The sequence below is a fragment of the Tinamus guttatus genome, unplaced genomic scaffold (genome assembly GCF_059628265.1).
Source record: "Tinamus guttatus ecotype Peru unplaced genomic scaffold, ASM5962826v1 Tinamus_guttatus_pri_ptg000203l, whole genome shotgun sequence".
Classification (NCBI taxonomy): domain Eukaryota; kingdom Metazoa; phylum Chordata; class Aves; order Tinamiformes; family Tinamidae; genus Tinamus; species Tinamus guttatus.
The window spans coordinates 330,460-341,139 of NW_028288737.1; the positions used below are offsets into that span (position 1 = coordinate 330,460).

At 48.7% G+C, this 10,680-nt stretch overlaps 1 protein-coding gene across 1 annotated transcript; it reads right to left on the reverse strand.

The window, feature by feature from the left end:
• Positions 1 to 3,143: 3,143 nt before the first annotated feature.
• Positions 3,144 to 9,981, reverse strand: TUBB6 (tubulin beta 6 class V). The gene is made up of 4 exons (XM_088524072.1): positions 9,857 to 9,981; positions 9,175 to 9,283; positions 7,986 to 8,096; positions 3,144 to 4,772 (listed from the first exon to the last, which is right to left on the reverse strand). Exons 1-4 carry the CDS (start codon positions 9,911 to 9,913, stop codon positions 3,709 to 3,711), a joined length of 1,341 nt encoding a protein of 446 aa, XP_088380198.1. The 5' UTR covers positions 9,914 to 9,981; the 3' UTR covers positions 3,144 to 3,708.
• Positions 9,982 to 10,680: the final 699 nt, after the last annotated feature.

Below are 10,680 nucleotides of genomic sequence, written 5' to 3' on the forward strand. Positions count from 1 at the left end.
TGGCTAGACTTTTGGCAAAGACATGCATGCCCCTCTTGCTCAAGTGGTTCTCATTGTTCCCCACTAGCTAGTGATCCTCAAACAGCGTCCCATGGTCATAGAAACCAAAACCCTGTTGCGAAGACCAGCAGTGCAGTCAGTTGTTAACCTGTAATATTCGTCTTTTCCTCCTCATACCCATTCACCTCATTGGCAGGATAGAGGAGAACACAACCTGGGCACCCAGACCTTTGACTGCAGTCCCTAGGGCTCTGAAATCTTGTCTGATGTTACTCATTTTCCCCATGGCATTGTTAGTGCCCACATGAAACAGTAACAAGGGCTAATAGTCAGATGCTTGGGCAAGCCTTGGCAGTCTCTCCGTGACATCTCTTATTCAAGCCCATGGAAGGCAACAGACTTCTCTGGACAAGGGGTCAGGTCTACAGAGTGGTGCCTCCATGCCCTGCAGCAGGGAGTCACCCATGACAATCACACTCTGCTTCTTCCGGGTGCTCCTTTTCCTCTTACTGGAGGAGTAAATCCTCACTTTTTGTTGTGTCAAAAGGGGGCAGAACTTGACTGAGCGGGGATTTTGGAATGAAGATGACAGTTGTGCTGCTGTTCACCTTCTTCCACCCCTGCACGTTTAAGACTTCAGAAGGTTTAACCTAGATCAACTGAGCACAAGTACGTGGCTGCAGCTGCCAACAAGGTCAGACTATTCCTGGCTGTGAGCAGGTAGAGCAGCCACTTCAGCCACCAGGCACCTGCTTCCCTGCCCTCATCTCTGCTGGAAGAGGAAGGGAGTGAGGCTGGCAGGGACCCTCTTCCCAGCCTGGCACTGCTCTGTGGAGGCGACCCCCTTCCCTCAACATCTGCAACCACGAGAGAAGCAGCAGCAGAACAGGGGCTCCGGGGGCACAGCGGGAGGTGTTGCCACGTGCGGAGGGCTCAGGTGCAGGTCTTGCCCCAAAACCAGGGTGTTTGCCCATCAAGTTATAGCCATATATCCTGAAAAAACACTCCCCAGTCCTTCTCGATGCTTGTTTTCAAGTGATTAGCGGGACAGGCTGCTGGTTGGTCCATCACGTGAGCCTTGCGGAGGGGCCTGCGTCCAAGGCCCAGCTGGGCTCCTCTCTGTTCCTCTGTGGCTGGGCATAGTGTGAGCTGGACGAGGCAGTGGAGGTGGGACGGGTGCAGAAAGGAGTGTTGCCAGGAACCAGGATGTCACAAAAGAGCTCCTGGCTCCATGCTTGAGTGAGGCAACTGCAAGAGGCTGAGGATGAGTGGCAGCTGGCTGAAGAGGAAGGGGCTGCCTTGCTTCATTCGTGGTCACGCTCCCCGTGGCGTGCGTGAACCCTTGCTGCCTGCATGTAAAGGTGTCGCTCAAGTGGCTTTGCTTCATGTCAGCTGGAAAACATCCCAGTTTTCCTCTCTTCAGGAGGTGTTTGGGCTGCTTTCTCCAAAGCCACTCAGTTTGTTAAATGCAGTCTAGAAATTCCCATCCACTGTACCTCCCACATGCACTCTCATTTGTGTGCTTGCTCAAAGTTGTCTCCAAGGCCATCCCCATGTTGGGGCTCCACAGCCTCAACAGCTCTAGTCTGGATTTTGGGGTGCAACCAGCAATACAGAGCCTGACTGGCCACAAGAATAAATACTCCATTTGGGAAATTCCTAAATAACTGGTGTTTTGGTATCTAGCTAATAATAGAAGCATTTATGGACCCAGCTGTTACACATGTAAAACAAAAATATATGGCTTTTTTTTTTCTGTATCAAACTGTGCATGCAGGTTTACAAACTGCAAGCTAGTTGGTGTTGTCTCATTGAGGGGAAAAAAAAAGCTATGCTGGAGCTTTCCATGAAAAAAAATCTGTGTAGTAGGGGCTTCTTCAGCAGGCATAGCTCCCTCTTGATGCTAATGGCCTGCAGTTCATAAAGCCGCCAGCTAAACTTGTTATTTTTTCCCAATTATTTTGCTTCGTAATGCTGCATTTAGAGTTGGAGCATATTCTCTGGTTGTGCTAAATACCACCCACCTAGGGCAGCCCACCTGCATAAAGCAGGCTCGGGAGGGCATGCTGTTGTCGCCGGTGCCTGTCAGATGCAGCGGTGCTGCCTGCGCACAGCCCGGCGTGCCTGTTGTGCTGCCCCGGCGCCATGCTCAGCAGCTTTCAGCCTCTGCACCCGTCCTTGCAGCTGCACAGCCCGACTGGAAGCGAATAGTTCCACTGCTGCCCAGAGCACAGCTGCGCAGCCCACGCCAGCTCACATGATTCCTCAGCTGCTTGGCTCGTCCTCCTGATCAGGTGCTGGCCCGTTCGGAGCTCCAGGTGAGCAATGTGGCTCTCATTAGGAGCAACAGATCTTTGGAGGTTACCTCAGTCTGTTTGTAAGGTGCCTTTTAAGTATGCTTAAGAGCCATTTTAGAATCAGAGATGAAGGGGAGCAAAGAGGTCCTGAAACATTTAAAGTTTGGATTTCCGGAGGGTTTTGCTCTCTGTTTGTTTTGTTGCCTGGAAACTGAGCTAAACAGGGCTCCACACAGACAGCAAGTTCCAGGCTCTCCAGCTGAGAGGAGCTGCTCCAGGGGCACCAGCAGCTGCACAGAGCATGCACAGGGCATGAGCCCCCAGCAGCGCCTTGGCAGTTTACAGACAAACCCTTCTGGTTTAGCTGCAGTGTCAGCAGACAAACCCTCATCCAGCTTTCATTTCACTGACTCTTTTGAAAATCATGGATAGGTGCTCCTTTTGTTATTAATTTTCTTCATATTATCCTCCATTTCCCTTGTGATTTCAATACCCCTGGAAAGCAAGGCATCCGCAGGGGTATTGAACAACCTGTGCCTCATCTGCGGCTGTGCTCTGCAGAGCAGCTACAAGCGCTACGAGCAGCGGAGTTGCCATCAGAAGCGCCAGAGCTGCAACAGTCCCTGGTGGCTACCAGGACGGGACCAGCAAGACACAGGGGTGTCAGTTCAAACAGCAAGGGTCCCTAAAAAATGCACTGCAAGGTGACAGTTTGAATTTATATAATCTGAGATTACTCCGCAGCACGTGACAAAGTTGCATAGTAGAAATCCTAAAAACACGGGCCTCTAGCTCCTTGGATATTTACCCAGCATGGCATCCCCAGAACACTTGTGCTTGACAGGATGCTGATCTTTATTTTGTTTTGCTACTAGAGTACTGAAGTTAAACATCATTGTTAGCCTTTACTGTGTAGAATAGTTAAATCTTTTCCTTTTTATTATGAATAAATTTCATTCCTGCCAGTTCAGTGTTGTACACTCAATACAGAATGACTACTTCAAACCCGCAAGTTTTTCTTATTCATAACTGATGAAAATAGTGCAGCTCTGTTTTGCAGATTTTCATGCCTGTTTTACTTCTTGTACAACATTATGGAAGACAAATTCTGCTTGGAACAGCAAGAAAAAAAATCCTAAAATGGCAATCTCTATGTTCAGATGCGTAGGCCGCAGTATTACCCGAATGCCTTACATTTGTCCCATGGCTAGAAATGGCCTGATTTCCAGAAGGGTTCAACTTTCCCGCTTCCCAGTGATCCCAATGAACTCTGAAAAGCACCTCTAACATCTGAGGCTCCTGCTCATTTTCTTCTTTCTTTGAAACTTTATACAGATTTATAAGCCAAATTATTAGAAATCCAGATTTGAGAATTTGGCCTGGGGAAAAAAAAAATCTTTTTGTAATTTCTTTATTCATTGATTTCTTCTTCCTCGTCTTCAAACATTTCCTCCCCATCATTTGCTGTAGCTTCCTGGTACTGCTGGTACTCTGAAACCAGATCATTCATGTTGCTTTCTGCCTCTGTAAACTCCATTTCATCCATCCCTTCTCCTGTGAACCAGTGCAGGAAGGCCTTTCTCCTGAACATGGCGGAAAACTGCTCGGAAATCCTTTTGAAGAGCTCCTGAATAGCGGTGCTGTTGCCAATGAACGTGGATGCCATCTTGAGCCCGCGGGGGGGTATGTCGCACACGGCCACCTTGACGTTGTTCGGGATCCACTCCACGAAGTAGCTGCTGTTCTTGTTCTGGATGGCCAGCATCTGCTCATCAACCTCCTTCATGGACATGGGACCACGGAAGACCGTAGCCACGGTCAAGTATCGCCCGTGCCTCGGGTCACAGGCTGCCATCATGTTTTTGGCATCGAACATCTGCTGGGTGAGCTCGGGAACAGTGAGCGCCCGGTACTGCTGGCTGCCTCGGGCGGTCAAGGGAGCGAAGCCGGGCATGAAGAAGTGAAGGCGTGGGAACGGCACCATATTCACTGCCAGCTTCCGCAGGTCGGCATTTAGCTGGCCTGGAAAACGCAGCGACGTAGTCACTCCACTCATGGTGGCGGAAACCAGGTGGTTTAGGTCTCCGTATGTGGGAGTGGTGAGCTTTAGGGTGCGGAAGCAAATATCATACAGAGCTTCATTGTCAATGCAGTAGGTTTCGTCGGTATTTTCAACCAGTTGGTGGACTGAGAGGGTAGCATTATAAGGCTCCACCACTGTATCTGACACCTTAGGAGAGGGCATGACACTGAACGTATTCATGATCCTGTCAGGATACTCCTCCCGGATTTTGCTGATGAGGAGGGTTCCCATGCCAGACCCCGTCCCTCCTCCCAGCGAGTGAGTGAGCTGAAATCCTTGCAGGCAATCGCAGTGTTCACACTCTTTTCTTACTACATCAAGTACAGAATCGACCAGCTCTGCTCCTTCTGTATAGTGTCCTTTGGCCCAGTTATTTCCTGCACCAGTTTGTCCTAACACAAGAGGCACAAAAAAATATACAAAGTTATTGTTGGAGTATGGTACTTGAATACATCCTGGATGCAGATCACATTGATAATAAAAGCTACAGTAAATCTTTCAGATAGTTGTACTTTTCAGTTTTGCCCGCAAATATCTTTGGAAAAGTCAGCATGAACATTTTATATGGTCTTTTGCTTCAAATCCCTGCTAGTTTTCACATGTGTCTTTTTGGTTGAGTAGTTTTTAGGTATCGAACTTTCTATAAATACCTCAAGTCATCGTTTGAAAAGCCTCCACATTCCCAATCCTGCTTATTCCATAAAACACAAGGAGAGTGTTTACATTTAAATGCTTTCTGTTTATAAGAAATGGGAGATAAACAAAGCTAAATCACAGCTACATTTCTAAATGAGGGGTTCTTGGACTGTTCCTGCGAGTTGCTGCTTTTTCACAGGAGCCATCGGTGTTGTTCAAGGATGAGGCTGGGCTTAAGAAATGTTATTTCATTTGCCTGAATCAAAATACAGATCAAAAGAAACTTCCCTAGGAAGCTGCCATTATTCAGAATGTGCAAAGCAACTTGCTAAATGGAAGGGCTCATTAAACATTAGTAATTCATTTTCTCCCCATGGCTTCCATTTTCCTTTTATGAGCCCTGCATAATCCACTCAATATTTTACGATGGACGGTCTTGCTATGTCACCATTTCATTATTACTTGGAAAATAAAATGATTAAAAGGGAACACAGGAACCCCTGTTGCTTACAGTGTCTGCTGCTTAAAGACACTGTGTCCGTGAGCTCAGCAAGCTGAGCCAAGAGGCACTTTCATGAGCAATACTTAGTTCAATCCGATGTACTTGAGTTTCACTGCACGGGAACTTGGTTTCCATACGTTGCACTTGCTTTGGTACTGCATTGTTCTATATGGTGCTCTGCTTGCCTCTCTTGAGAGCCTGCGAGGCTCAGCATTTCCTGACCAGCTGGACAAAGTACAAAATAAAATCTTTCCAAAACTAAACAGGATCAAAATCACCTGATGTGCACTTGAAGAGATCACCTGCTACAAACAGGGCAGCACATCACTCTGCCTACCAAGCCTCTGGAAGTAAACAGAAAGTTATCAACTAAACCTCTAGGTGGAAAATGAAAGCGTGTACACAAAAATAGGGACTTACAGCAGATCTTACTAACCCTGGAAACTCTCTGCTGTATGAAGCCAGTCTCTGGCATCCTGTCTCTGCCTTTCTCATTGGGCATTTACAAGAGGAGGTCTACAATACCTCCCACCCCTGATCCTGTACTCTTGGCGCCTCCAGCTACCAGCTCCTCCCGCCACTTCCTCCTCCAGCACATCATAGGGCTATTACTGATGCTCAAGGCGAGCTGTGCACATACAGAAGCCATGTAACTAACAGACAACTTCTTGTTTTTGATCCTGCGCAGCAACTCCATGTCCTCAATCTCCTTTTTCTCCTTCCTTCTCTCACTGCTATAACAACAGATAAGCCTGGGAAGACAGACTGTTAGGTTGCACACTAATGCCTCAGTGTGCACAGCACATCATTTAAAGGGAGAAAGGCAGCTCCTTTTGACTGCCCAACAGCCATTTTGATTTCCCCTACCAGTTCAGGCATAACCTAAGCTGCAGTGTATGCAGCAGAACAGGCAAGGATGCAGACAAGATGCAGGCCCCTCACCACAGGGCCACCCACGCACATGTGCACAGAAACAAGCAGAGACCGTAAACATTTCCCTCAGAACAAGCCCTGGCAGCCTGGGACATGAGCATGGAACTGCTAACTCCTGCCACAAAATCCTTTGTGGGCCCAAGCTAAATTTGTAAAGGAGAATACAAAATGCTTTGTTGGCTTTGGACACAGGAGATCCTTACTTCAGCACTCGGGCAGCCATTCTGCATTATTCAGCAGGTTGGGGGGCCGGTGCCTGACGCTGGCAGGCGGCTGCTGTCAGACAGCAGCCGATCATATGCCACTAGTGCATTGTTAGCTGGGCGGGAGGAGAGGACAGCGAGCAGAGCTATTGTTGGAGATGCTCTGAACTGGTGCTAGTGGCCAAACTAAAGTTCTGATTCAGATATTTTGAAAGGTTGGTGAACTCATTTCCAGGGTGCTGCAGTGGGTCCGCTCAGGAGAAAGGGAGCGAACAGGGAAGTTTGGGCTACAGATCTGGGCTAGAGTTTGCTTCATACTTCCCAAATCACGTTTATCATTCTTCTGTCCCTGGCATTGTTCCTTCCTTATGTTAAGGCAATACACCAAATTGAGCTGCAACCCAAGCTTGCCTCGGCAGGGGAGGACTGTCTTGTGGCTAATGCAGCCTTGGAAACCAAGTGGAGATGACAGTTCTCGTGGTAACTTTCATTCAGGCTTCCTGTTTGGGCAAGCAGAGGTCTTTTAACTTTAACACATTGTTTCCTCTTTAGTGCAAAGAGACCCAAAATGTTTCTGCATTTCACAAGCACACTGTGAAATTTCATGATGATAATGTGCATTTTTAAGCTTAGATAGGAAGTACTACAGAACTGCAAAGTAAAATAGCAACATTCACAAAAAAAAACCCAAAACAAAACAAAAAAACTCCAAGAGCTGCAAAACCAGAAGTTCCCCACAGGGCTTCAGGTTCGTCATTACATCAGAGAACAACTAAGTAACTGTATACATACAACAGTGTTTTCACATTACTGTTAGTGTTCCTCCACTATTTAGTATACTGCATTTTGGTTAACTGCTGAAAAAGTCAAATAAATTACATAGTCTCTAAACAATGTCATATCCGAGGACTTGATGAGAAACTGAGTTAACTATGGTTTGGCTGGTTTGTGGTTGAGGTTTTTTTTTTTTTTTTTTTTTTTTTCCCTCCATTTCTGCAGATTTTCCATGGATTTTGTTGTAAATAAGAGTCTCAGAATTTCCTTAGAGCAAATATAGACTATCTGAGTATTATAGAAAGATTCCAGTAGCTTGTTAATCGAAGGAAAGTGATTAACAGAATGACTGTTTCGGTTAATAGGATTTTTCAGATGGCTGTCTCCTGGCTAACTGGAATCACATTGTTAAACTATTAGATTTTTCAGTGTAATGATGACATTAAGCTATTTGAAATATAGAGGAGGCAACATAGTTTGAATACTTTTAGATCATTTGCTTGGTAGTTGAACACCTGTTAGGTTTCTTTTTGTACTAAAAACTAACATACACATACCAAAGATGAAATTATCAGGCCGGAAGAGCTGACCGAAAGGACCAGACCGCACACTATCCATGGTTCCTGGCTCCAAGTCCACCAAGACTGCTCTTGGAACAAATTTCTGGGCTACAATAGAAAGCAAGTATGACTTAGACGCTCTGATGTAAGCCAACTCTCTTGTAGCTTTCATACATTCTGTCTCATAGTGTTAACCTATTTTAGGGTGTACATATACAAGTACTTCCTATGCAGGAAATCACACACCAAGCAAACAAACAAAAACAAACGAACAAAAAAAGACAGGACCATTGGAACACATCAGTTCTGCTTAAACAGCCTTTCAGTCTTCCAGGATTTGGTCATACAGATGGCATACTACTTTTTGAAAGATCTTTTTTAGCAATAGATACAGGGGAGGAAGCTTTCAGTCAGAAGAAATGTTTGACACATTATTTCCTGTGCATAGTGGCATGAATTGAAGGGTATTTTGGGGGATTTTTTGTTTGTTTGTGTGTGTTTTTTTTTTTTTTTTTGTACAAATCATTCTAGGACACTTTACAAGCTTCATACTTGAAGAATCATCTCCACAAAGCTACTTAATGTAGATGGTAAACAACAGTAGATTAGCACAGCTACCACATAGGAGATTAAGGAATTCTGTATCCAGCTGAAGTTGCTGGAAGAAGTTCTTGTAAATGATACAACTGTATTAGACACAAGTTAAGACACCCTTGCAGGTTCATGTCAGCAGGCTGAGGGACTTGTAATCCCCATTCTGCAATGTAACACCCTCTAACATTCAACTGACTCAAGGAACTCAGGCACCTTTGGCATCTTTTTAATGATTCATCCTTGAGTCCTCCATTACCAGTCCAGACCAGTCAGTCCTGATACTGGTATCAAGACAGCACTCTCCAGATGCAGGCTCATCTGATCAATGCCCTAATTCAGGGCAATTGATAAGACATCTAATGAATTAATCACATGTTACGAGAGCAAACACCTACTGCAGTGTTAGCTAACAAACAAGCTTCCACCTCCAGATCACAAGGCCATGCCCATAGGGACAGCCCACTTTGGGAGATAACAGCGGATACAGGATGGGAAGGGGCAGCCACATGTGCAATTTGGTTTCAGGAACCTGCAGAGCCCCATATCTCTGGGCTCCACTTCCTGCACAGGGGTGTCCCCACCCCACACTTACAAGAAGACTCATTATAGTAGACGTTGATCCTCTCCAGCTGCAGCGCTGAGTCACCCACGTAGCCTCCGGCTGGGTCAATCCCGTGCTCATCGCTGATCACTTCCCAAAACTAGCGAGGGAGAGGAGAGGAGGAGAAGCGGCCCAGCAGCTCCCCGCCAGCTCAAGGCAGCTGCCAGATTCCTGGCGTGCCCGGGCCGCTCCCTGCCGCCCGGGCCGGCGCGCGCAGCCCAACGGCCCCAGCCCAACGGCTCCCAGCAGCTCCCATCAGGCATGCAGCCAACAGCCCCCGACGGCCGCACAGCCCAACGGATCCCAACGACAGCCAGTCCTACGGCCGCACAGCCCAACGGCCCTAGCCCAACGGTTCCCAACGGCCGTCAGTCCAACGGCTGCCAGCGCCCAGACTTTGCGCAGAGTTCCACTCCTCCACCCCCCCTCCATTTTGGTGTCACCGCCCGACCAGTATTCCAAAAAAAAAAAAAAAAAAAAAAGTAAAGTAAAGTAAAACCGCCCCGCGTTGGACCCAGCGCAGCCCCGAGCCTTTTATGGTCGCGATGAGATGCTCGCTGCGCCCAGCTGCCCCCGGCAGCGGGCGGCCCCGGAGAGCGGGACACGGCGGCGAGGGGAGCGGGCTGCCCCGGGCCCCGCGCCGCGGGCAGGCGCCGCTCGCTCGCTCGCTCACCTTGGTGCCGATCTGGTTGCCGCACTGGCCCGCCTGGATGTGCACGATCTCCCTCATGGCGACGCACCCCAGCTCTGCGCGGCGCCCCCGGGCCAGGCGGCGCTTTATGGGCTGCGCGGCGGCGCCACCCGCGCCCCCCCTCCTCCCCAGCGGCCGGCGCCGCTCGCCTAACGGCCGCCAACGGCCGCCAACGGCCGCCCCCGCCGGGCCCGCCCTCGCCCCGCGGCCGCGCTCCGAGGCGCAAGGCGCTCTCTCATCCGCCCTTCTCTTAAAGAAGTCTAAAGTGCTCCAGAGCTGCCAGAATGCATCTGCAAACAGAGGTGTGTTATCTGAAGCAAGCCCCGTTGCTCGTTCTGTGCTCAGGGAAGCCGCCGCCTTGCTCTGCTGCTCCTCAATGGCGTTGGCTTCTCGCCCCTGGGGTGGGGAGGGAGGAAAAGGAGTGGAGGGGGCTTCGTCCCGGTGCCCTGCTGACAACACCGGCGGAGAGCTGCCTCATGACATGGTTTTACCGGCCTCTGCCTGAACTGCAGTTTCTGCGGAGCTGCTTTCCTGAAAGTGCACGTCTCCGCGGTGCAGAGTGTGCCCGGGAACAGGCATAGCACCAATACCTTCATTTTTGGTGAAAAGGACAACTTCATTTCCTCCCCAGCAAGGAAACGACCTACCCAGGACTGGGCATCTCCTCTGTGATTCCTGTAAGAACCGGCTGGTGGTTTCCCAGATCAAGAGAGCTGTCTGTCCTGGCTGCCTTCTTGGAGTGCCATAGGCCACCCTGACATACAGCCCTCGGAGGAGACATTCATGTCGCTGCACACATCTGTGCC